The sequence below is a fragment of the Anas platyrhynchos genome, chromosome 21 (assembly GCF_047663525.1).
Source record: "Anas platyrhynchos isolate ZD024472 breed Pekin duck chromosome 21, IASCAAS_PekinDuck_T2T, whole genome shotgun sequence".
NCBI lineage: Eukaryota > Metazoa > Chordata > Aves > Anseriformes > Anatidae > Anas > Anas platyrhynchos.
The window spans coordinates 9,570,861-9,597,895 of NC_092607.1; the positions used below are offsets into that span (position 1 = coordinate 9,570,861).

General features: G+C 39.4%; 1 protein-coding gene across 4 annotated transcripts; it reads left to right on the plus strand.

Moving 5' to 3' along the window:
* Positions 1-445: 445 nt before the first annotated feature.
* RBL1 (RB transcriptional corepressor like 1) lies at positions 446-25,647 on the plus strand. 4 transcript variants are annotated; one of them, XM_027442808.3, is made up of 22 exons: positions 448-674; positions 766-899; positions 1,522-1,722; positions 3,130-3,194; positions 3,286-3,414; positions 3,541-3,701; positions 4,469-4,518; positions 6,094-6,280; positions 7,686-7,852; positions 9,361-9,473; positions 10,020-10,123; positions 10,984-11,121; positions 14,438-14,602; positions 14,779-14,914; positions 16,433-16,699; positions 17,678-17,856; positions 19,321-19,497; positions 20,009-20,080; positions 20,270-20,354; positions 22,194-22,360; positions 22,800-22,964; positions 23,234-25,647. In XM_027442808.3, the coding sequence occupies exons 1-22, from the start codon at positions 525-527 to the stop codon at positions 23,402-23,404; spliced, it is 3,183 nt and encodes a 1,060-aa protein (XP_027298609.1). In that variant the 5' UTR covers positions 448-524; the 3' UTR covers positions 23,405-25,647. The 4 variants fall into 4 exon arrangements, 3 of the variants coding, with proteins under 3 accessions (XP_038021991.1, XP_027298609.1, XP_071882581.1); XR_011804457.1 differs by lacking the exons at positions 22,800-22,964; positions 23,234-25,647 and adding an exon at positions 21,458-21,624 and having other exon boundaries at positions 446-674; positions 22,194-22,333; XM_038166063.2 differs by lacking the exons at positions 22,800-22,964; positions 23,234-25,647 and adding an exon at positions 21,314-21,371 and having other exon boundaries at positions 446-674; positions 22,194-22,354.
* Positions 25,648-27,035: the final 1,388 nt, after the last annotated feature.

Sequence of the window (27,035 nt, forward strand, 5' to 3'; positions counted from 1 at the left end):
GGTGCTAAAAGCGCTCCCCGGGCCCATGTGGCTGTGAAACAGCGAGGCTGGGGCCCTGCAGGCTCAGCCCTGGGTTGGGAGCGTGACCCCCAGCACCCACCACAGGGCGACGACCCCCCAGCGCTTGGCGTTTGGATGCTGAAGCGCACAGCGGGCGCCCTGGCTGCACGATGCCTTCCTGCCTGGAGCTCGAAGCGCTTCACTCCCTGAACTGAGCACGGCTCAAGCTTGGATCCGAGCCGCTGCTCCAGCAGGTAACGGCGGGGCTGGGGCTGGGGCTGGGGCAGGGGCAGGGGCAGGGGCAGGGGCAGGGGCAGGGGCAGGGGCAGGGGCAGGGGCAGGGGCAGGGGCAGGGGCGGGATGCGGGGAGCTGCGGGCGGGCTCCGAGCCCCGAGGCCCCCTCAGCAGCGCCGTGGCCCCGCTTCCCGTGGCGGCGGCGGCGGCGGCGGCGGAAGGGGCCGTTCCCTTCCGGCGGGGCCGTTTTTGGCGCGCGGGGCTGAGCGCAGCACCGGGCCGGGCCCGCCATGTCCCTCACGGAGCCGCCGCCGCCGTCGGGGGCCGCCGAGCCGGGCGCCGCCATCGAGCGGCTCTGCCAGGAGCTCAACCTGGACGCGGCCAGCGCCGCCGAGGCTCTGCGCGACTTCACGGCGCTGCGCGGCACCTACAGCCTGGAGGTGGGGCGGGACGGGGGGAGACGGAGAGGGGGGGTCCCGGGGCCGCTTTCGCGTCCTGCCCCCCGCTGAGCGGCGCCGCTTGCCTTGGCAGGGGGAAGCGCTGCACTGGCTGGCCTGCGCGCTCTACGTGGCCTGCCGCAAGAGCGTCCTGCCCACCGTGGGGAGCGGCCTGATGGAGGGCAACTGCGTGTCGCTGACCAGGATCCTGCGCTCCGCCAAGCTCAGGTTGACCTCCCCGCCCCGCACGGCCCCCTGGCGGGGCGCTCCCGGTCTTCTTGTGGTGGTTAAATGAGGCGCGAACGGGGCGTCCCACAGACGGGGCGTCCCACAGATGGGGCATCCCACAAACGAGACGTCCCGGCGCTGTCTCGCCCGTCCCGGCAGGGTTTGGGGTGCTGCGGGGGCCTCCCAGCCCCGCTTGGCTCCGCAGGCTGACGGAGGGTGCTGGGGCTCCAAGTTGTTTGCCGGGGGGGGGAAGCCGGCTTAATTACACCTGTAATTACAGCTTTTGTGTAGGTGGTTCCGATAGGTGTAGACTCGTGTCTGTGTGTTTGCTGCCTTTCCTCCCTTCCCTTGGCACCCAAAGCAGCGCCCGCTTTCCTCTACACCCTTAAACACAAACCAGCGTCCCCACGCCTGTGCCTTAGTGAGCCAAGGAGGGGAACCTGAGTGATAAAGAGGCGAAAAAGCTTGCAATATAGAGGCTGTCAAAATAAGTGTTAAACCTATGTGTTAAACCAAGTAGTCGGTAAGGAGTAAATGTGATGCGTTCTTGGCTTTATCAAAATTCGGAACAAAGAAAGCTAGGTGAAGCTGAAAATAAACGTATTTTCTTGTTTCTTTTAAGTTTAATTCAGTTTTTCAGCAAAATGAAGAAGTGGATGGACATGTCAAATCTACCACAGGAATTCCGTGAGCGAGTAGAGAGGCTGGAGAGAAACTTTGAAGTGTCAACTGTGATCTTCAAGAAGTTTGAGCCAATATTTTTGGATGTATTTCAAAACCCTTTTGAAGAAACTTCTAAGCCACAACGAAGCAGGAAGCAGAGGTATTTTTCATGTGACTTTTCAAGAGGTTTACAAATGTTACGACCACTATTTATGCTTTTAAAGAATATGGTAAAGTACTAAAGCGATAGGGCTGCTTCGTGTTGTGGCCTTGATTCTGAAATGTGCATAGAGGAAGATCCCTAGTTGTGGTGGAGCACAGCTCATATCAGCAGAGCTTTGCGTCTGGCGCTTGTTTACGCAGTTCTCTGTGAATTCAGGACCTGGCCCTTAGTGAGCACGGCTCTGCATGGTGGAAGAGGCAGAGTGAAGCATCAACTTGAGATACAGTCAGACCGTCACAGCGCTTAGCATGGGGATATTCTTTTGTGGCAATAGACTTGTAGTTGATTCTGTGACCTAATCCCCCGGTGCAAATGTAGCTGTACCGAATGGGAAAGCATCAGCAGGCCTTCCACATCACTGTGATTTTAGCATGACTTTAACATGCTCAGTCAGATGAGCACAGAAACACAAATGAGCGTTAACACGTAAATGGGAGAAAATTACAGGCAATGTTCTTATGTCATTTTTATGACAAATGTAGTAATTGGTGGTGGTGTCTTCCAGATGCAGGGTACTTTTAATTAAAGGGACTTGTCCATGTTCTCTGCTGACCATGTGGCTGACTCTGGCAGCTTTACAGTGAGGATGTAACCTTGATAATGAGGGAGCTGAGCTGGGCCTGTGCCAGCGATTTTTGCTGACTTGTGTGTCCTTGGGATGTGAGGGGGGATAACTTGTGGTAAAATGCTCTAGTGCAGCTCCTTACAAACAGAAAGGATGCTTTTGTGGGCATTGCTGCATCTGTATCAGGGGAAATTTCATCTGTATGCCCTGTTAATGTGCCTTCATCAGAACAGTGTTTGTTACTGTAACTAGCTTTCCATTAGCTTCTGCATTGGGTGTCTTAAATAATCTCTTCCCTGGTCTTCAAGCTCTGTGGCGTTGGATAGTCTCTACTCCAAACATTTTGCACTGTAAGAGCTGTAACACAAGTTGTAGCTGCATGTTTTGAAGGGGTGGTTGATGCTATAGTGAAATGTTTAGGAAAATAATCACTGTAATTTGTATTGTCCTGGGCATCTCGCTGCCTGCAGCTCCAGGAGAATTCTGTTACAGTCCTGACACTATCAAAATGGTATGTCCAGGGTCACAGACCAACGGCAACTGTTAGCTCAAAAAGGGGCTGGAAGGTTAATGATGCTGTGCAGAAAGCCCTCTAGAGCTATACAGGAGACGATGAAAGCTGAAATATGCACATGTAGCTTACGGTGTGTCTGAGCGTGAAATTGTTAGGTGGTCGCTCCAGCTTGCTTTGAGCAAGGAAATGGAATGAAATTCTTACCTTGTAACAAGCTTCAGCTTCCTGACCCTGGAGACTGACTTCTTGTCCTCCTCATTGACAGGCGGGTGCCATGCAGTGTTAAAGATCTCTTCAACTTCTGCTGGACTCTCTTTGTGTACACTAAGGGTAGGCTGGCTATTTTAGCTGCATGTTTTATGTGTATTTGGAGTTACGAACTTCTGTTATGTTGCTTGATGTGATATGCTGTCTCTTAAAGGTAATTTCCGTATGATTGGGGATGATTTAGTAAATTCCTATCATTTGCTTCTCTGCTGCTTGGACCTGGTCTTCGCAAATGCCCTTTTGTGTCCAAATAGAAGAGATTTGCTAAATCCATCGTTTAAAGGTATGGTGAGGACAGATTATTTAAAATCAAATATGCTTGGTTTTTAATTTCTTTTAAGTGAAGTTGAAGGTTGGTTGTCTTTTTTTTTTTTTTTTTTTTTTTCCCCCCCCTCCCCTTCCTTCTCAGGCTTACCAGAGGACTTCCATGCAACAGAGATCAAAGTCTCTGAAGATCCTCCTTGCATTATTGCCACGCTGTGTGAGCTGCATGATGGGCTTTTAGTAGAAGCAAAAGGAATAAAGGAACACTACTTTAAACCATACATCTCAAAACTATTTGATAGGAAGGTACATCTTACTACTTTTAAGGATGTGTGATAGTGCTCTTATGAATGGTCCCGTCTTGAAACTGTTTAAAACCTGCAGGTGCTGATGAAAAGTGCAGTAACAGGCAAATGAACTTGGTCTGGTTCAGCTTTCCTTTGTGTGCATGTTAGCAGGAGCAGAATTTACTTTCATTTTGAATTACGTTCTGTACGGTCCTCTCTGTTTTGGCTTTTTACATCAGTGAAGAATCTTTGCTTTCTTGGCAGTGTGAAAACTGGGTCATGGATGATAGCCTTTTTTTTTCTGAAGAAAATCTTACCTTGTGAAACAATTTTGTGGAGTAACCATAATGATAGTCTGGATCCTAGCACTTGTCTTGGAATTAAGCAAGATGTTTTGGAATTAAGAGGTTGAGATTGCAGTTGGACAGACTGTTCTGTTTGGTTTTGATACTGGAAAACGTTTCCAAGTTCTGTGGAAATGTTTATGTAGTCATTCATCAGGTCCCTAACCTGCCGATGGAACAGATTTCCAATAGCAGTGCTGTTTCTGAGAAATGAGTTTTTCTAGAGCTTGGGTAGAACAGAGATTTGTCCTTGTCTGATTGTCTTGCTAATTGCATTGTAGTGCTTTGGTATACACAAAAGAATCCAATTATGCTCCTAAATCTCATTTCCACTTAGGTGGAAGCCATCATGCTCTCACATTGTTTTTATTATGTTTATTATGTTATTGATTTTATTATGTAAGATATTTCTGTGTTTTTTATTTTGTTTTGTTTTTCTTAGATCTTAAAAGGAGAATGTCTATTGGATCTTTGCAATTTTACAGAAAATAAGTAAGTTATAGTTTACATTCTTAATTGTGGGCTTTGGTTTCATTTTTAAAGTATGTGTCTTTGAATACTAAGTCTCAGTTTTATCTGTGCCCTTGTTTTATCATAACTAGCTGCTCGTAATGACTTGACAACCATTGCTGTTACTTGCCTAAAATGCATTCTGGACCTGAGATGCATCAAATATCAGAGGGTCGGCTGTGGGTTTCTTCCTTACTGTCAGGTCACACAAGGGTGGTTAGGCACTGGGAGAGGCTGCCCAGGGAAGTGGACGAGTTGCCATCCCTGGAGATATTTAAGAAACATGTGGATGTGGCATTAAGAGACATAGTTTAGTGGTGAACTTGATAGTGTTAGGTTGATGGTTGGACTTGAACTTTAGGGTCTTTTACAGCCTTCTAGGATTCTGATTTTCTGTCAGCTGTTACCTTTGAGTAGTCGAATGCAAGTCAAAGCCTTGAGTTTGAAGTTCATGGATGTATTTCTATACGTAACCTGATGGTAATTTGATGGTAATCAAATATTATACCTGAGTAGGGAAGTATTCAGACTTGTTTATCAGTCTCCAGTTGAGTGTATAAATCTGTAAAGGCAATTCTCTTTTCAATAGATTTTTTTTTCTTCCAAACCACAAAAAAAAATTCAGTGGAAGGCAAATACAGTTGTTTCAGAAACTTACTGAATTCACTCCTCAAAACTAATCTAAATAAAAAGATGAACAGCAGCTGCTTTGTTCTGGATCCTGTAAAGAGTTTTTTGCCTTTTCCAAAAATTACCTAATCATTTGTTTTTGCACAGTGAGGTTTTAACTCTTTGATTTGCTTTCTAAGAATTACGAGCAATGACTCAGTTGTTTTAACAGTGTGGATGACACCCTCAATTTTAGATAGAAAACAGTATTTTTATGGTCCATATGAACTTCTCTTAGTGTTTCTACTTGAATAGGAGTACTAGTAATTTAATAACTACTGTTGTGTAGAATAATATAGTATTCCCCATTCTTTTGTAAACAACATCTGAGGAAACATGGAAGCCTGTTTCTTTGTCTAAACTATTTTACAGATGGGTTAGCTGGAAAAAGATAAAGTTCAGTATCACATGTCAGTGGTGATTGTAGGAATTAAATTTCCCTTTGAGTATGCCATTATGAAAATAGCTGAATACCAAGTGGCAGAAGCAGAGCTCAAACTTAGCTCGTTTAATGCAACCACTGTTTGCATGCTCTTCATATGCAAAGATTTAACTTTTGATCCATTGAATACTTCAAAACCACTTTATTTGCAACTGGGGTGGAAGCCAAGTTGTTTTCTCCTCTACTTAGTGAGAACTAAGTGTCGGTGGAAACAGAGCAGGCCCTGCAGGGATCAGGGAGGTTTGCGGTGGGTGATGAGGCAGGCAAGGATGTGCACGAGCAGATTACTGATCGGAGTGAAGCTTCCTGTACAAGCAGTACCGTGTCTGAAAGAGTTAAATGCTTTGAGCTTGTGTGGTTTCAGTTTTGAATTTTAGCCCCACTGGCATATTTTTGGTTTCTTCAGCAGTTAAACTTTTGATGTAATGCTTTGGTTTCTCTTCCAGCAAAGCGCTGAATAAAGAATATGAAGAGTATGTTCTAACAGTGGGTGACTTTGATGAGAGAGTTTTCCTAGGAGCAGATGCTGAAGAAGAAATAGGCACTCCTCGGAAATTTCCTGCAGACATGCCTGTAGGGAAGACAGCAGCAAGAGCTCATGTGGAGTGTCATCTTCAGCAGCATTTTGAAAAGGTGGTTCATCTAACTTGTCATTTTCAGTTGGAGTACACCTGTCAAGTTTTTTCATCATTATATGCAATCTGAATCCCTGAGATGACTTTGAAAAGCTGCATTTCAGCTGAAAAGCTGAACGTTTTACTGAGAGAAAGGAGTGACATTTGCAGGCTTCAGTGGACAGTTTTGCTAAGGAGAAATGGCAGTGTCTTCTTTCCTATGTAATTCAGTAAATACCTACTCCTTAAGCAGGATGGGAGCATTTCTATGTGTGAGTTAGTATTTTTTATGTGCAAGAAAAATCTGTAAGTAGTTGAGACCTAACTATATGGACTTAGGGTTATTTCAGACTTAATTTATATCCAGTAAGAACACCATGAAATCTTTACATTGGGTTAATTTACTTGTTTTTCTGATGTTTCCTTTTGATAACAGGAAAAGATAACTTGTATACTATTCAATGAAAGATAATATTCAAGATATAAAACCCACCAAAGCCTCACTCCTTGTAATTTTGTTACAAAAAGTAGCCTATAAGCAGAGGTAGTGTTTCATTATGTTTGAAAAATGTAAAATGTATTTAATGAAGTTGGTGTATGGGAAAATACTCAATCGATAACTTTTTGAACTTTAATAAGGAAAAAAGTATGCCACGCTGTGTGAAAGGAGCTCATGCTGTTTGATAACTACCATTTCACGGCAATTAAAATACTCATGCTTATTACGAGATGCTACTGCTGGTATAAATGAATCATACAGTTTAAGTTTTTGTCCCAAATATAAATGTCTCGTATTCAAGCAAACTAAACGTGTTGGATTGGAATGAGTTTATCAGTTTCAAACTCCAGTTTCTGTAGTATAAAAAAATGACCTTGTTGCTATTTATGTGTGCTGATTACAGGCCTAACTTTTCATCATTTTTTTTCCTTGTATCTTCAAAATGTGGTCTGTTCTGATCATTCAAAACCGAATACTTTATTTCATTACTTCTATTACAGGGGGCTCTAGGTGCACCAGAACGGTGTTTCACAAAGAATGTTTTCCTGTGACCCTCTCCCAGGCAGCTCTGCCGCTTATTCCATGTCACCCAGCTAACCCAGGGGTTTTGAATGGAAGCATGTGCTTCCTCTTTCTTGCTCTGTATTTTCCAGTATTTAAGTAAGCAGATATACAGACTTTAAGATATAAAGTCCCATTTTTTCTAGATTTTATTAAAAAAAAAAAAAAAAAAAAAAAACTTTATTTTTGTCTATCTGGAGATTTGTTGTAGTTGAACTACTTTTTAGTGAGTTCTGAGACCACAGACAGCCTTCAGGTAGTATGTTAGTAGCATCATTTTAATCTTTCAAGTGATTTTGCATGAGATCATGTTTTTGAAACATTGCTGTTGACTGATTTTATTGCTTATTTTTCCGTCTCACAGAAAAGGTCATTTGCACCTTCAACTCCTCTGACTGGAAGAAGATACCTACGAGAAAAGGAAGCTGTCATCACTCCTGTTGCTTCAGCCACACAAAGTGTGAGTCGGTTACAGAATATTGTGGCTGGACTGAAAAATGCACCAAGTGAACAACTGATCGCTATTTTTGAGTAAGTACATCCACTGTGATTGTTCTCATACAAGTGAAAATTCATCTTCTCGTGCTTGTGCCTATTTCCTTGCTCAAAATTGACTTTTTTGTTTGGTGCAGATTTTTTTTTTGTTTCTGCCTCTGTATTATTTCCAGTTAACAGGTCTTAACATAAGTAAAACATTCTGGTTTTTAAATGATCTGTTTTTCTCGAGAAGGAGAGCTAGACCCTCCTACCCCTGAGATATCGCCAACATCTCATTCATCTCTTTCAGCCACTGTATGATGCTGGGAAATCATACATTAAGTGACTACTTATTACAACCCCAGGCTTTCCTGATCACCATTTCTAGGACAGAGTCCCTGTTTTGTAAATCAGTTTAGACTTTTGGCTCATAGATGCATGTCTGCATGCTGACTGTAGTGAAATGCACTTGAAAATCTTGGTGTGTAAGCAGATGAGTGTAAACAGAATAATTCAGCAGTAAAAACTAGATCAGTGTTGCTTCATAGATTGTAACAAGTAAAAATGTAATGTGAAAGAATTGTAAAGGTGTTGGGCATTTGTCTAATTCCATGCAAAGCATGGCCTTACTTTAGTGTTGTAAGGTCTCCAGATGTTTTTCAGTAATAGTGAGCATTTATAATTAACACTTAATATTTGATGCGCGCAAGTAATAGTTTATAGCAACCTTCATAACTAGGTGAAAATACTACTTTTAGTTCTCATCTTTGAAATTATATGTTTTGAAGGTCTTTCTAATACTTGTTCTTAAAAGTTTGCATTACAAATGCTTAGCAAGATGCATTTCTATTTTGCAGGTTCCTATTTTGTTGTTTTTTAAAGATTGCTTGATATTAAGTCAATCAGTATTATTACAATGTTAGCATATCTGTCTGTAACGAAACTGAGTTCATTGAAGCAATAACCTGTCTGTCAAAGGGAGTTTTAAATGTTAAAACTAGGAGAAACATTAATTGAGTAATCTTCAGATAAGAAACGTGTTGAATGCTTTGCTCACCTTGGATATGAGTTCAGCAAATGATAGGATATGTATTGTCTGATTGGGGGAAATGGGAAATAACTGTGCTTTTGACTATGTGGAATAATCTATGCTTTCAGGTATTTTTCTCTTTCAAGTAAAAATTCCATGGAAGTGTAACTTTTAATTAGAAGGCTTTGTTCAATGAAACCATAATTTATTTCAACGCTAGCTTTTCAGCATAACTCAGTGTCTTAATTTGACCTAAATGCAAGCCACTTTCCTCTAAGTACAGATTTGCTCCAAATACGGAAGTGTTCAGAAAGAGCTCTCAAATTTACGTAGGCTCTCTTAGGAAAGGAAAACAGGAAAGAATCTTTTTCTTTGTGTTTTATGTTTTCCTCTGTTGCTCGTGGTAATACACGTTATTGCCTGATGAGGAAAGCTCAGTAAAATTAGATTTTAAAAAAATTATTATTATTTTTTTATGCAAGCAGGATATATTCTTATACAAACAAGGCTTTCTCTTTGTGTTCTGCTTTAGGTCTTGTGCACGCAGTCCTATGGAAAGCATTACAAACAGAGTAAAAGAAATAGGTGAGACATTTTGTCGCAGCTACACTCAGTCAACAGATGAACAACCAGGATCTCATATAGGTATGAACTTGAAATGCACAGGATGTTTCAAAGTATTAAATGAGGGCAAATAAAATGAATATATATGCTATCATATGACTACTTAATACAGTGGAGCTATTTTAACAAACGCTTCCAAACAGAAAATCGTTGCTGTCAAGCAGAATACTATAAAGAATAAAATGTTATTAAAAATAAAAACAAGGTTACAGTTGAAAATGGGATAACCAAGACAGCACTGAATCTATAAATATCTTATCAAAAATTTTAAGTGTGCTTTCATCTTAAATCTAAAAGTTAAAGGAAATGAAATACAAATAGGAAAATCATCATTGCAATTGTTTGCAGAATGACTTCACTAGAAATATGAAAATACACAGTTGTTTAAAATGTTCCTAGATTTGTGTGCTGCTCTTGTGACTAGTGTGTTTCTAAGCATGCTGTTTGGATTTGGAAAATCTATACACTTCGATATTTTGTTAGAGAAGGCCAAGTACAAGTCAATTTAGTCTGAGGCTGTTTGTGGAAACAGCATAGGGCTTCATCAGTTTTGATTTTAAATTTCAGACTTTGCTGTAAACAGATTAAAACTGGCAGAGATCTTGTATTATAAAATCTTGGAGACTATAATGGTACAAGAAACACGAAGACTACATGGGAAGGACATGACTGTAAGTAAAGAACTAGCAGAAGAGGAGAATTTGTAGGGGGATATGTTCAGACAGTTCCTGAACAGATCAGTCCGCTGACAATCTGTATACATTGTTGTTTTTAATGAAAGAGAAGTGTATGTAAGGTGCCTAAATATAGTTTTTACTACTATTGAAAATGGTATAAATCTGGCATTATTAATTATGTTAACCTGTGTTTATTTCCAGAATCATTAATTTTAGGGCAGATAATTTTTATTCTCTTCTTTTTATTCCATTAACAATATCAATATTTCATGTTAGACAGCAACATATTTGATCTGCTTTGTGACTCACAATACGGACACAATTCATTTGACTGTGGTATGAAAACAGTGATGCTTTTCAAAATGTTAATCTACTTCCAGTGTAAACTTCCATGTAAAAAGAGGAGATTGTGTGTGGAGGTAGAATAAAGCAATAACTCAATCTCAAATGGCACAGTACTGAAATAGTCTAAGGACTTGATGTGCTGCTGTGGATTTACTTTCCTGTAGTCATTTTCTGGCTTGACTGTGAAGAGCAAAGCTTGCATTATTTGTCTGCATTTTTAAATGTTTTTCAGAGTTCTTCTGTGAATTTTCTTATATGTGGCAAAGTCTTAAGTATCTTTTGAGATTTTTTTTAATCCTAGATCTCCTGAGAAGCCCATATTTCCTGCTCTCCCCTAAGAAGGATTGTATGTTTTCAAAAAACAAATTTAAAAAAAAAAAATCCATGTAAGATGGATTTTCCTGAGATGACTCTAATTCTGCCTAGAAGGCTTTTTTTTTTTTTGTCTAAAAAAACGTGCCTCTGTTTCCCTAACCTCAGATCACTGACATTTTCTGTAATCTCTTCAGGCTCTCTTGGAACAAGATGTCTTTCACCGCTCCCTCATGGCATGCTGCTTGGAGATTGTGCTTTTTGCATATAGCTCACCTCGTACCTTTCCCTGGATAATTGAAGTACTTGACCTCAGGCCATTCTATTTCTATAAGGTAAATACATATTGTCTAAATCTGTGTTCAAAGTGGCATGTTACTGGATTGACAGTCTCAAGGGATGATGTTCTTCCTTCCTAGGTTGCCACACAGGAGAAAAACAGATGTTAATATGTCTCATGCCTGTTCTAAATTCTGTCTGTCTTTAATATTACCTGGAATGTGTAATGCTTGAGTTGAAGATGAAATTTAAAGCAATAAAACCATTTTGTAAATGGTACTTAATGGTAACATGCTGTTGATAAACTTTTGTTTTACATACGTACACATGCACACACACACACAACTTTTAGTAGACTAAAGCATTCAGACATATGTTTTAATAATGTTTGTATTTATTGACTGCAAGCTGTAGGACTGGTTGCATTCTAGTTATGCTTATTACTGGTAAAATAACAAAAATATTCTTAGTTGCTTTTGAGTACCACTACTTACCACAGGCTTGTACAGCTAAAATTTCTTTTCCTCTCCTTTTACAGAATAGAGCATAAAATCTCTTTTCCTGACTGTTCTCTTAGTTTTGCTCTTTTTAAACTCATTTCCCCTTTGCTCCCAATGTAATTTCTATTCTTGAACTTGTTTTGATTCACAGAAAACTGACTCCACAATCAGTATGATTGTAAAGTAGGTATGTTTATTCAGCGCTGGGCAGCACAGGGGGTAGTCCCACCAAAGTCGTGTGCGCCTAATGCAGCAACTTGCCATGGTTATATGCAGTAAAGAGTTACATATGCATGAAGTTTCCCAACATGCCTATACATATGCATAACCTGTCCCCGCTTAGTATTAAAATTAGCTACAAGAAGTCACTTCCATAAATTCCTCTTGTCTGCGCTTGCTCAGTGCCTTGTGGCGGTGGGCGTTGAGGGTCGTGGGGATGAAGTAAGATGTCTTCATCAGGGTTGAACTTTTTGCCTCGTCTCTTTGCATGTGCTCTCTGAGGCCTTGGTCACAATCTGGGCCATAAGGTTGTTTTGATCTGGTTCTTGGGGTCAGAGGGGCTCCTGTTATCTCGAGGCCTTGTATGTTTAACATTCCTTATCTTGTCCCTTTCTAAGCAGTCCTCCTTATCTCTGACCCATTGGTTAAAGTCTGAACCATGAGGGGGGCTCCTGTTATCTGGAGGCCTAAGCGCAGCACAGGCACAGTACATCACAAATATAGCACCTATACATTCTTAATCAATTGCTTTCTAATTTCTAATCCCAATGATTCAGTTTGATCCTTTTATGCTTACTGTTTTTGAGATATCTAACGACTTACTGTTATAAATGAAGTCTCAACTCAATCTGAATTTAGTAATATTTATAAAAGGCAAGTAAACAGTGCTGGGTGCACGGGGAGTCTATGCTCTACCAACACGCACACACAAACATCAAACCTTCTAAATATACAGAACATTGCTCCTTCATACTAAAGCCGAGTACACCTATTACACCTATACATATATACAATCAGAAAAGGTAACAAACAATCCTTTAAGTTCCATGACTTAACAGTCTCCATTTTCCATTCCTTTTCTTGATTACGAACACCGGAGAATTCCAGGGCTAGTCATGGGAACAATATGTCTTGCTTTAAGTTGTCAAGCAACTCGGCCTTCAGGCCTTATGTATCCTGTTCTTCCTGGATCGAAGAAAAGCATAGCCATCTCCTTGTGAAGGCCAAGAGGCCTGGGTCAAAAGGCACGTCCAGGTCAGCCGGGGGCGAAACAGCAAAGGCCTGAGATGGCTGTAGCAGCAGAGGGGCCCATGGCATAGCAGTCGGATCAGTAAAGGAGCCCGCAGCTCCCTCACTGTCTGGCAAACCACACGTTTCTGACTGTGGTCCCACAGGGCTCTTTAAGGCCTCAGAGACTGCTCGCCAGGTGCCGAGCAATCCCACTGCAACCTTGTCATTTTTAGTTGCAGAGTCCCACACCTTGACCTCAATTTGGTCCCATGTTTCAGGCTCATAAACTGTCCGATTGTTAAGAAGGAGAATAAGCTGTAAGGTTACCAGGACAGTCTTTGTTCCTAAGGACGTATGATTCCCCATAATGCGCAACTGCTGACCAGCGAGGGGCAGTTGTGTGCACGGGTCCGCTTCTCTCAGCTTGAGCTTCTTTCCAGCTCCAGTGCGCCCATTTCCAGCGACTTTCTGCACGAGCTCCTCTGAGCGATTTGCCGAGTTTGGCCGAACCTATCTTCATGAGGCGATCAGTGTGCCTGTTCCCGTCCTGGTCTCCGTTCTGCTAGCCTGTTCCTTTTCATTCCTTTTTTACTGATGACATAACTTCATTATATCATATTGCCTTTTTTTTTTTTTTTTTCTTGAGGTCAGGCTCCCCTCTTATACCCTTCTCCCCACAGTAGTCCTTTTCAAAAACAACTTTTCATTGTTCAAACAACTTTGCATAGAACAGCAACATCAAACACCCAGCAATTTCCATGCCTTAACGGCTAGAGAACAAGCAACCCAAGATGGCAAGGCGTCTCCTGAATCACCCTTCTTTGTTCCCTCTAAACTCTTTTATGTTCCTGATGGCCTCATCGTTAAGAGTCTGATGTTATCACCAACCATGGGGCTTGCCGACCCCCATGGCCACACTCCCACATGGATCATGGTATTCCAAGGGCCCTTTCCAGCTTTTGTCAACCCTGATTTGTACATGTTAAGGCCTTTTCTTAAATTACAGCCTTTTCTTAAATTAAACTTTAAAACAGTGCTTTTCAACCTCTTTGATTATGGGCTGCTTGTTTGAAGGGAGGGAAAGCTTAAATGCTGGGGTTCTTTCAGGTGCGCTACTATTTGTATCTGACCAGGTGAGCACTGCACATGCTTCATGTATGCTCGGTGGTGGTGAGAGGGGCCTGAAGGCACCTTGGGAGGGATTGTTCTGCACTGAGTTGACACTCGCTGTCCATTTCCATCTTAAGGGTTCCCTAGTTATTTGTACTTAAAAAGTAAATAAAGGCATATGCATGGGCTTAACGTTTCTATTTCATGTAAATTTACCGTGGGTGATGGATATTTTAAATTGTGTTGCTTGTATGGACACACAACACACATGCACAGTTGTACTGAAAATGGAAAAGAAGGGGAGACAAAGGCCTGTCGAGATGTGACATGAGATGAAATTTCTTATGGTGTCTCGGAGCTGGGCTGCGTAAGAGAATCAGAGAGGGCTGGGAAGATTCAAGGTGAGGAAGACACTGGAGTGCTCTATATTGAAGAGAGGTTTTGAACAGGATCCTGAAATGAATAGTGGTTTGATAGTGTTAAACATGAGTGATATGACTTTGCTTTTGTATGTGTGTCTTGTTACCATTAGGTTATTGAAGTACTGATTCGGTCTGAGGAAGGACTTTCCAGAGACATGGTGAAGCACCTTAACAGCATTGAGGAACAAATTCTTGAGAGTCTAGCCTGGACTCGGGACTCGGCACTCTGGAGTGCTCTCCAGGCTTCAGAAAACAGGGTCCCAACATGCGAAGAAGTATGTTAGCCTTTTATTAAAAAAATCATGATGTTTTTCTTGCTGTTATACAGAACTCTGTTCAACACTTACATTATCTGCTGGGAAAAAAAATGAAAACAACAATCTTTTATTAATACATTGACATGAAGGGAAAGTTATGTGTTAATCTTACATTGGTATTTCTTATTTCTCAGGTAATATTTCCCAGTAATTTTGAAGCAAGCAATGGAGGAAGTGGGCTTGGGCATTTGCCTATGATGCCAGTATCTCCCATAGTTCATCCTCGAGTTAAAGAGGTTCGGACAGATCTTGGTGGAACTTTAAGACGGGGTATGTTTAAGGTTTCTGATATATTTTGAACATGCAGATTTGGATTGGGATTTTTTTTTCATACTTTATAATTGAGCAGTCTTGAATCTGGATTAAGCATTCAGAATTGTGCAGTCTCAGTTCATCTAGAAAAAGTCTAGATGTGTCCAGTCAAACTACTAATGTGTTTTACCAGCAGTAGTCATTGGTAATAAGGCTTCACATCTGAACTGGCACAGAACTTGCCTTTGTTTTGATGCAAGATGGTTACCCTACTCTTGGGGTAGGATGTCATCTGGTAGCTTATTGTCCTTGGCTGGTCAGATTTTTCCCTGGTTGTGAGTTTTTTTGTTGTTGGGATTTTTTTGTTGGTGTGTGTGTGTGGTTGCTGCTGTTTTTATTGTCTCACTGAATTGGACTGGATTTTTGGTGACTCTTTTTAAAGTATAACCTCCTCTTTGCAGTTTCCAGCACTTTTGATAGCACTAACTACTGTAGCATTCTCATTATTCTGATCCATCAGACCCCGCTCTCCCTGTCACTGCTTTTTTTTTTTTTAACCCTTGACCAGTGGTGGTTGTCACTGGCACCTCTTGTTACTGCATTACAGAATGATTAGGGCTGCCTTTAGTCCTCTTCCTACAGAACTTTCTTTTGCAGGAGGGGAAGACGATAATTTGTCTGCAATACTCTTTTCCTCTGAAGAACTGCCTTACTCTTTGCAGATTTCCAGGTATCGCGTAGAACTGTTTCTTAAGGGTGAGGGTGAAGAAGCAGTGGCAGCACAGTTGTTGCTTTTTCACACTTCAGTAGTTAGGAATTGCTGCTTTCATTGTATCCCAAATGCTAGTTCGTAAGTTCTTGCTTGTGCACTATGAACTGTGATGTTGTCTCCTTTTGAGTTTGTCTGGCAAATCACATTACAAAACTCAAAACTTTTTTTTTTTTAATACTCAAGTGCATTAGGAAAGTGATGTATAAGCAGTTGTTGTAGATGTTATGGTGAGTTGTTCAATAGAAGGGAAAGCAACTTGGAGATGGTATCCTACAGAAGTGTAGGAGTGTGTGAGGTCTTGCCTTGTATGAGAACCTGGTACCAAGTGCTCTTCTTCACTTCAGATTGAAAATGGTTGGGATTGGAAATGTTTATGTGCTCCTGATACTGAGAAGACCATCCTGGCAGACTGGAAGTAACGTCTAGAATTGGTTTCACCTTGCCAGTTAGCCAGAAGGCTTCGGCTTGATAGAAAATGGTATGCCCACCAGTGGCACTGATAGCTTGGTCAATCTTTTCTTTCACGTTAATAACAGATTATGAAGACCAAACTCTGTTACAGAGTAAAAGGAGAGAGTTAGAGGAGTATAGTCATTATTCATATTGCCTAAGAACAGTGAATGGTGAGATTACTTCTTAATCAGAAACAATTTCTTTCACTCTGGTTTTGTAGTTTGAGAGAATAGCCTTTTCTTCTCCTGTGGAGAAGAATCCCTATTCAGCAGCTGCTCTGAAGATGATCTTTTTTCTTCTTTGCATACTAGACTTGCAGCCATTGTCACCAATCTCTGTTCATGAGCGCTACAGTTCCCCTACAGCAGGAAGTGCTAAGAGAAGACTTTTTGGAGATGACAGTCCCAAAGAAATGCAGATGGAAAAGATTTTAACTGAGGGAACTAAATTGACAATTGCTCCAGCATCAAGCATTGCTACTGAAAATATATCAGTTTCTCCTGGGCAAACAGTACTGACCATGACAACAGCTACAGTACCAGGAAAAGCAGGACAGAAGGTTACTATCCCACTGCATGGTATGAATTCTTTCTGTTTTCTTTCTGTATGAGATGTTTTGCTTGCTCTTGTAGATCCATGTAGACTGACAATACATCTTGAACACGTATCACTTTTTCTGTTTTAAAAGAGCATAAATGACTTTATTAAAAACCAAAACAAACAATAGCAAAACTTAAGTTTTTATACTAACATCTCATTCTGTGTTTTGATCGGATATCTGACAAGTGTCCTGAGGATTCCAACTTGCAAACACAGTTATGGAGTTCTTCCTTCTTCCAATTACACCTCATAACAGATTAAGTGTGACTTCGCTTCTCAACTCCAATACTGATTCATTTATTTTTTGTCTATTATAATCTAAAAATACTTTTTAGTCTATTATAATCTAAAAATACTCTGAAATTACTGGGTAAGGGCTACATATAAGTATCAGCAAAATAGTGTGGTTTTAAAGTTTTATTGAAGCTGGCTGATGCTTGCCTATACTTCTGATAAAGATACATGAGAAATTAGTTTTGTAGCCTTTCTGGATTTAAAGTCTGTGTCTTAAGTATATTTAGATGGATTGAAAAATTCTCTACTTTTAATGCTTAAGGAGATTTTCAGCAAGAGAATTTGACTACAACTACTGCACAAACTAATATGGACTGTATATAATGTGCTGTTAGATTTGCAAAATAATAGCAAAAAAAGAACTGGAATGCTCATCTTCCCCAAAAGAGTGGTACGCTGTTTACAGAGACTGCAATTCCTTGTCAACATTGTACTTTTAGATAGTTTTAGAAATGGCGATTCACAATCATCTTCTTCCTGTAAGCATTACCAGAAATGTATTTTTTAATAATTTCTGAAGACTCTGTCCTTTTAGCATCCAATATAGAAGGATGAAATGTTTTCAGTATGAAATATTTGTTTAGAATTTGCAATCTAACTATGCAGCATGGTGGCAGCAAGCAGTTTATTTCTGGATCATCATAATTTTCTTTCATCTCCAGGTATTGCGCATGAAATGGGTGGGATCACATTGATACCCATTTCCATGAACTTAGGTCAGCCACCTAAAATGGAAGCTCAGGCTCCCTACCACCCCCAGGTGAGCCAAGCACAGGAAGGGCATCTGTCATCAGGAAGCAAACCAAAGAAAACTGGATCCTTGGCACTGTTTTACAGAAAGGTAAGTATCTTTGTTAGGAAGTTGTGTTTTACTTCTATTTGTGACCATGCTAAAAATCCTTGAGCAATTTACATCATATTACTTTTCAGCCTTCACGTACCTTTCCTTTGGCATGAACAATTCTCATGTAGCTGGGAGGAGAAAAGACGTTGCAGAGAATTCAGTTTCCCATATTGTTCCATCCCTCCCTCCGACACATTAGATGTTTCAATTTTTTGTTATTCTTCTCTTTCTTTAGTAGCTTCTGTAACTACCTAGGAAATATCGTCAGTTTTTAATTACCTCATTTGTTCTTATTGCCTCCCACATTTGCAAGGGTTAGATATACCAAAAATGAGATTACTCTCCTGTGTCATGCTCATTAAAAACTGAATTGTTTTGTATCCTGTACAATATTCTCTTGTTTGGAGTTTTCTGAGGTTTGCCCAGTAGTGCTGATCTTGCCGGCATGGAACCTCAAAAAATCAGTGTCGAATAACATGCTATCTAAAAGTTTCTAGAACAAAATAAATTCTTGAAACAACGAGGAATAAAAGAGTAGGTTAAGAACTGGGTGCTTGAGAGAAACTTTTTTATTGGCTACAAGAGAAGTTATTTTCAGAAGTTTTCACCTTTATGGTATCTATATGTACAGAAACTCATTCCCGGAAACACTTGAAAGCCACATCCTGTGTCTGAAGTGTTGGTTCTTTTATTTTAATAGTAAGTCTCTCTCTTTTTCTGAGAACTGATTAAGAATTGATTAGCTAGCTGCTAGGCATGAACATGGACTGCTTTTTGGAAGCTTTAATCTCAGCAAGGAAATACTGTATTTGAAAAACTGTGGTAGGCAACATTCCTCTTAGGAAGAACAAAAGTCTTCTCTTAGAATTCTTTTGAAGACAAATTTGACCTTTTCATTATAGTGATCAACACATTCACAATAATAATAGATTTCCCCTGCTTCCATTTCTTGTTCCTGCTCAGTAGAACAAGTGAAAATGAAGATGAATTCTTCCTGCTGTTGAACATAAAGAATGCACCTAATTACTATCAATGAAGTGAGAACTTTTGAAATAAATGGAAGAATGTTAATGTTGCACTTGATAGTTATTTCAGATTTTGAAACAGGTTTTTGGTAATCAGAATGGGGAAAAAAAATCTGTCAGCTTAAAAATATAAGATTATACTTGTAATTAAAGTATGTCCCTTTTAGCTTGTCATAACTGTTCCATTATAGTAAGTGAGCAGTGTATTATAGAAGGCATAGTCATCATGTTTTTAATTAGATTTTCTATAAGCATCCAACGTTTGAAGAGTTGACAGCTTAATATTTGGAGACATTGACTTGGGCAAAGGGGGGAAGTTCTGTGAAAACAAAGTATTGAAGTATAAAACAGTTATACTTTAGTGAGAGCTTTCGTTTTTGCAGACTAGGTTAAGATCAGCAGGCTTGACTCTTAATTACATGTCTTTCTCTTCCAGGTTTATCATCTGGCAAGTGTGCGCTTGCGTGATCTGTGCTTGAAATTGGATGTCTCCAATGACTTGCGCAGGAAGATATGGACGTGTTTTGAATTCACATTGGTTCATTGTGCTGATCTAATGAAGGACAGACATTTGGACCAGCTCCTTCTCTGTGCCTTTTATATCATGGCAAAGGTAACATGCAGGTTTAGGAAACTTGAGTTTAGTTCAGTTGAAAACATAAAAAGGACTTTTTTTTTTTTCATCCATCCAGTTACAAATGAGCAATTTTGACATATGAAGGACAGCTGAAATTATATGTATGCTGTTTTGTTCAGGATTTTCTCATTTTCTACTTAGAAAAGTTAAGAGGTCTAGTTTTTAAATTCACAAATGTCTTCTGGTGCAATAATGCTTCCCTTCTTTAATTTTCAGTATCACTGGAAGAAAAGTTTGAAAAGGAATAATTCTTAAGTATCTTATGCAAAAAAAAAAAAAAAGGCTTTACTAGCCGGAAAAAAAAAAAAAAAGAATGCTTAAACATGAAAAGTGTGTGTTTTTTCATATTCCCATCTTCAGAACTATCCTATCACCATATTAATTCTCATTAAAAGGCTATATAGAGGGAAGCTAATTGAGTAGACTGGACCTGAGCAGCCTGATTGTTCTGCTTGCACTTGGTCTTCAATAGCCTTTTCTTTTCCAGGTAACCAAAGAGGAAAGAACTTTTCAGGACATAATGAAAAGTTACAGAAATCAGCCGCAAGCAAACAGCCATGTGAGTAAATGATATAACCTTTCCTTCATATAAGTCTCAGAAAGACGTGGCTTTCAAATGTTTATGATGATAATGGAAAAATCGAATCAACTTCAAAATTAGATTCATTCTTATTCAGATAGATACAATCTAATCTGACTTCCATGTTTTCCTTGTTAAGAACGTTTTTTTTCCCTCTGTGTTCTATAGGTTTATAGGAGTGTTTTGTTGAGAAATTATTCTGATGATGTCCTTTTGGACAAAAATAAAAACCAAGATGTAGAGATGACAGAAGGTAGGTACAGCAAAGTAATTTGGTATTTTTAAAAATGTACTTGCATGTTTTTAAGGAACTGAACTGTCAAATAATGACAAGAGAAATAAGTTTTAGATTTTAAAATGCATTTAAAATAAATAAATGTATTGTTGAAAATACTGATAAATATACTTTATCAGCAGCCCTACTGTTTGTTAGATATAAAGAATATGCTTTCCAGTTGGAACAAATGTTTTATTTTGTTTTCTTAAATTTGATAGCTTGATACTGAAGCATTTCGTTACTGTATCAGTGTTACTACGGTTCATCGTGGACAGTAACACCATTTAACAAAGAAAGATGAACAGTATCTGAATATTATGACAATTTTTTTTCTAATATGTTATTGCCTATTCTGTAGGTTTAAATATGGACTACTTTTTTCCAGAAAATAGTGGCTGTCTTAGACCAAAATTTGCATATACAAGTAGATTTCTTTTAAATAGCTGATATTTTATTTGCTGTGGGTTAGAGAAGAAAGAGATAAAAATAGGATTCAAGAAGAAGTATGAAAATTGTTCCATGCCCATTGTTACTGACTTGTCAGTAAAAGGATAGATCACAAGCCCACGTATGAGCCCATGAGTAGAACAGATCTTCAGCCAAGACACACAAAGAAATTTAGAAGGCTGTTCCATATGGCAAAATCCCATGGTGAGTGGGATTCAACTGCTTGAATGAGTATTAGTGCCATTACTGCCACCTTACAGTGTCCTGCCTGGGTCCAGGAAAGTGCTGATCTGTAGGTTCAGCATCCTGTCTAACAGCTCCACAATTCTTGGATGTCGTAGGGCATCTATAGTGGTACTGCCATAGGGTGTTCTGTCAAACATGTTTACTTGGTTACAAAGTTGTTCAGTTCCTTTTCCTATTAGACTTTTTCATCAGTTGGAAACTAGTGTCTCTTTTTGCTATGTTAATTAACGTTATTTTGACAGCAGCTTACAGGAACACGTGCTTGTGCTCTGACACAAGACAGACGCTAAGGAATTATGGGTATCAACTGCAGGTTTTGATGTTTCTTTCCATGTTGCAGTGATTGCAAGAGGCTTTATTCTGTGTTCCCTTGTTTTGCTTGGTAGTAAACAGTGTGGAGGAATGAAGAAGAAGGTTGTGTTCAGTAGGGATCTGGCTTAAGCAGGCAAGAGTTAACAGCAATATACTTGCTGTGCAGCTGCAGCTTTTTCTACTGAACATCCATTTAGTTACATGCCTGAAAAGATGGTCTCCTGGCTTCCTCGTGGTAGATGTGAGTTGAGTACAAAGCTATTTTTTTGCCAGCTCATCACTAGAAAGCTTCACAGAAGCTAAAAACTGCAAGTTCTCAGGCTGCTTGAAATTTTGCTGCAAGTTTGCATAGCATTTGTGCTGAAGTGTTGGCAAGGTCAAGGTTCTGAGCATGTTAACATTGTTCTACATACTGGCTAACCTGATTATTGCTATATGAAGATTGTACAGCAGTCCAAAAAAGATGAGCAAAAAAATGGCTTTTTATGACTTTCACTCCTTTAAAACAAACAAAAAAAATGGAAAAAGGATCGATACTGCCACCCATTTTTGCTACAGAGTTTTCAAGTACAGAAGTGAAGATTTGCACTAGCCTTTTTAGTCATAATCCACTAGCCTGCTAGCAGTGATTCTTAACTCCTTCTAATGCTCATAACCACATAAAATGCACCCTTGGCTCAAGCATGATTCTTGAATTCATCTCATTAATTGGTCAGTTTATGAATGAGTTCTTATCAGTTGAATACAAGTTTAAAGAATGAAGTTTTCCGATACTGTATTCTGAAATCTGAAGCTTTCTCTTATTGTTAGACTCATCTGTGAAAACTGGTAGTTCCTCGGGAAGATCTGCAGCAGAGAAGTCCAGTGAGTCAGGAACAGAGGAGAGAGGAGATCTTATTACATTTTACAATGCGGTTTATGTAGGAAGAGTACAATCATTTGCACTGAAGTACGATATTACAAACCAGGATCATGTAGTAAGTAAACTATTTTGGAGTTTTGCTCTACTGAATAATCAGACACACTGTGGTTTTCCTGGCACTCTGTGTCAGTATTTTGCATAGTTATTCACTTAGCATGGTTACAGAAGTTGTGAAGTTACAGGTAATGCTATGAGGACTTGCTTTAACAGCCTTTCAAAAGGACAAACTGCAGACGCAGTTCAGTTTACAACCCCATTTTCAGCCTCTTTATGTAACAGTACTCATTGGCTAAAATACCTGTGGAGCATCTGTGTAACACATACGGGAAATAAACTTGTTCTGTGGTTTGGCAGACCTTTGCTCAGTTGTTTAACTGCTATGGGATAAAATGTTATAAAGGAAACCTGGAAGCGTGTTAGTCTTGTCTTTCTGTGAAGTTACACCTCTTCAGTAATTTTTGATTCATATCCTATGGGGATTTGTCGTCTTTCAGATGGAAGCCCCTCCTTTGTCTCCATTCCCCAACATTAAGCAACAGCCCGTATCACCTCGACGGATCTCTCAACAGCACTCAGTTTATGTTTCGCCTCATAAGAATGGTGCTTGCTTGACGCCTCGAACTGCACTACTATACAAATTTAATGGGAGCCCTTCCAAGGTAGAAAATAAAAGGGTTGAAAATGTTTGATTTGGGGGAGTGTTAATCTCATAATTAGAACATGCTCTAATAGAATGGGGATTCACCGAACCAGTTTCTCAGTTTGTGGTGAGGGATAGAGTTTTTTATGTAGAATCCCTCACTCATTCAGCAGAGAGGTTCAAAATAGAAACTTCTTGGTTCTCAGGTAATTGAGAACCAAATCAAGTTTCAGATGGAGTCATATTAACTTGTATCACATTGTTTTTAAATTTTTTTCTTGATCACAGAGTTTGAAGGATATCAACAATATGATAAAACAAGGTGAACACAGGAGTAAGAAACGAGCAATAACAATTGATAGTGATACTGAATCCCCTACGAAGCGACTCTGCCAGGAAAACGATGATGTTCTACTTAAACGTCTCCAGGATGTTGTCAGTGAAAGAGCAAATCATTAAAACTGCCAGTTTTCTGTGGGATCTAGAAACTATGGAGCTTAATACAGCTGTTGTGCTATTTATTTCTTGCATTTCCAATGTGGTATATACAGACAACTGTGAAGTTTAATATTGAACTTTTACCTGACTTTTGCAAGATGCAAAAAGTAAGGGATAAGTAGTAAATGCCAGAGAATGAAAGTGGTGATGATCTTTATTCCTAAAGAACCTGCTATGCTGGAAGGTACTCTCTTCAAGCTGATTTAGCAAATGAGTGATCTGTAGAAAGCCATGTTGGGTGTTCTTGAACCTAATACAGAGTATTTGATTTCTGAGCGTAACTCAGCTTCTAGGAACAGGGGCGTTAGTTTTGGAATAAAAACAGTAAGGAAATGAGTGAAGTCGGTTAATTTTTCTCAAGCTTTTGGTACTTGGGGAAGAAGCTTTTTAAGTGCCTTATTTTTAAAAGAATGTGGAATTTTATGCATTACAGTGAAATAACTGGTGTGGAGAACAGATTGATAATTCAGCCTCAGTAAGAGCCTGAATAGTTTTGAACTGTAGATGTCATCTCCGATGAGAACTTCGCCAAATATGTATTTTGCTACCTGGATCAGAGAGCTTCTGCAATAACATAGGCAATAATCAAAAAGTAGAAGCAGCAGTGGCTTAAATTGGACACTGAAATCTGAAAAAGCACTGAGATAACTTCCTGAATAAGTCCGAACTAACTTTATCCCGAGCCAGTAAATGCTGCCATGGAAGCTACTCCTTTCAAATCAGAAGCTTGATTTGCAACCCTGCTGTAGAAGCTGTTCATATAAATTGTAGCTTAAATGTGAAGAAGTACAAGTTGGTTACAGGTGAAAAACAGCTGGGGCTCTGGCCAGCCTTACAGCTGTTGAAATGTGTAAATTCATTTAACAAATTGTATCTCTTCATTTTATTATTTCCTGAAGATTGTAGTCTCTTGTGTAGTATCTACACTGAATGTAAGCCCGTCAGATAAGGCATATTTGTATATATGTTTTTATAGCTATTAAAGGCTCGGTTTCATTGGAAATGTGTAAATTCCAGGATCTATTTCTTTTAAGTAAGCTGTTAACACTGAAGTATTTGATAGGATCTATTTTCCCAAAACGGAAAAAGTCAATTTTTTTCATTACTGTAAACCAGTATTTTGATCTTATTTCATAATTGCTTTTAGGGTTAGAGACATACAGAAATTTCTCAGCACTGCATTTTTCAACTTGTTTTGTGTATATTGTACTGGAGAAAAAAAAATACATAGGACTTGTATGTAGAGCTCTGTTTACTTCATTGTTTGGTTTTAATATGTGCTGCAAGATCTGCTGTGCCACAGTTCCAGGGAAGAATACTGGTGTGATCTCAGTCTCAGCTAGTGAATCTGGTCAGCAATGATGAAGGGAAAATGTATTTAGAAGTGTACATGTGCAGGGACCCTACTCATCAAGGAATAGCAAGTTTACAAAGTATAAATCATTTTTGAGTTGTTAACTGCTTAAATACTTGATTTTTGACTTTCAGAAAAAGGCGCTTATTTCTGAAAGTTGAGACTATACAGAGCTGCAGTATGAGGACATATAGTCGACTAGGTTGAATGTAGATTCTTCTGTTCGGTTCCTTTAATTTTATTTGAATATTTGTCTTCAGATCTTGAGACACAGTGTAGAAGAAAAACAACCTATCTGTCTTTATCTGCTCATTGGTGCTCTTATGACTATATCCATTTAAATTATAATCCTGTCCCTAAAAGCCTCCTGCATTATTAGGGGGTAATAAGGAATCTTGATTTAGCCTTCCATGGAGTCTGCTTTATTTGCATGGACAATTGCAGTCTTTCTGGATGGTAGATGTAAGGCTTAACAGCGTAAGTCTTTCAGCAGTATTGTAAGGTAAGAATGTACTTGATTTGGTTGTAATTTAACATCATGTGCATATCTCTCTTCCTCCTCATGTATATGCTTATCACACTGTTACAGTATTTTCTGAAACTGTAGAGAACTGATGGTGCTCAAATCCTTATTAGTTGTCATTAACCATAGTGTTTTTTCATTAGAAAAATGAATATACTGCAACTGCATACAGTTCAGATTTTTTCACCTGTTTAGGTGATGGTAGAAAAATATTATTGGACTTGTTAAACAGCTAAAACAATGGATTATATGAAATGCTTGTAACGGTTTAAAGTGCCTTCACATGTAAATATGTATTTTACAATAAACAAAAATATTTTGACCTGAGTTGCTCTGTTTCCTCTGGTAATTCATTACATGATGTTTTCTTTCTGCATTTCCTGTAATGTTCCTATAAGACCTTTATCATTTTTGTGCTTCTTCTCTTTTTTTTTTTTTAAACTTCCTTTTGCAGATAAAAATGCCAGTGAGGGGAAGGCATCACAGGGGGTGTAAAATGAGAAGTAGGATTATAGCACCAGTCTTGAAAACCGCATGCTATCTAGTGAGACACTGTTTTTTCCCAGCCAAACAGATTCACACTAATTCTTTAACTGAAAAGATCGCCACCTTAACACTGCCTAAAGTGGGTTCAGAGCTTCATGTTTACTACAATAGAGTATTTCGGAAAGTCGGAGGAAGAAAGGTTAACATCACCAGGGAGGATGCAATAAATCTGCTAGCATTTTAGCTGTAAGAATCATATTAATATTAGGTTGCCACATCTCCTGCATACTAAGCTGTCGTGTTGAGAAAATACATCGTGTGATTAAGCACTGTGGGGAATAGAAACTGAAACACAGTTTAGTTTTGAGCTAGGAAATGCTCTTCTTGTGTTCCAGCTCTGTGATTCATGCAGGATGTTTTGGTTACTTGACATTTGAGGAACAAAGAGCTAGGAACACAGAAAGACTCACAGAAAACAAGTGAGTTTGTAAGTGCTGTGATTGCAGAACAAGGAAGTTGAGCATGTTTAAATCTGTCTCCAGGACAAATAAATTAAGCCTATTGTAATCTAAATCACCTAAGTAGCAGTTTGTGATAAAGAGAAGAACATGAAGATGTTGCTTTGACAAGTCATCTAAATACCAAATGCATTACATTTTTTTTGACCTCTTTGAGTGACCAAAAGAGTATCAGAAGGCAGATGAGTTGCAGAGATGGATTACACATGTGGTTCCCATCCATTCTGCCCTGCTGAATATGAGCTAGAGGCTTTGACAGGGTTATGAGCGTGGAGCCATGCGCTGTGCCTCGCCTTGAAGGTTAATACACAGGAGTAACCGGGAAGCTTTGGTTTTAGGGTGCCCAATTCACCCTGTACACCCCACAGCACTGCTCCACAAATCAGGTACTGATTGCAAATATCCTCTGCCTTTTGTTGTCATGACTCCCAGTAACAAAAACAGCTTTGCAAGAATTCAGTCACAGGAACATCAGCTAGCTAATGTAAATACAGGGATCAAGCAGGTGAGGTGGAAAGAACAGGCTCCAGGTCATGACTGCTTCGCTGTGGACTTAGCAATTCTTTGATAGTTCTACCTTCAGGCAGACAAGCCTAAGTGTTTGTAGCATGGCTTCATGGAGCCCACCCAAAATAACAATAATAAAAAAAAGACTCAGAAATATTTGCTCTTTACCATGTTTTCTAATGTGTGCTTTATGCTTTGTAAAAA

Coding starts and splice junctions, on each gene's coding strand:
- RBL1 (XM_027442808.3), top strand. CDS start 525: ATGTCCCTCACGGAGCCGCCGCCGCCGTCGGGGGCCGCCGAGCCGGGC. Junction 3,195..3,285: donor TCTCTTTGTGTACACTAAGG/GTAGGCTGGCTA, acceptor TGTCTCTTAAAG/GTAATTTCCGTATGATTGGG. Junction 3,702..4,468: donor CAAAACTATTTGATAGGAAG/GTACATCTTACT, acceptor TGTTTTTCTTAG/ATCTTAAAAGGAGAATGTCT.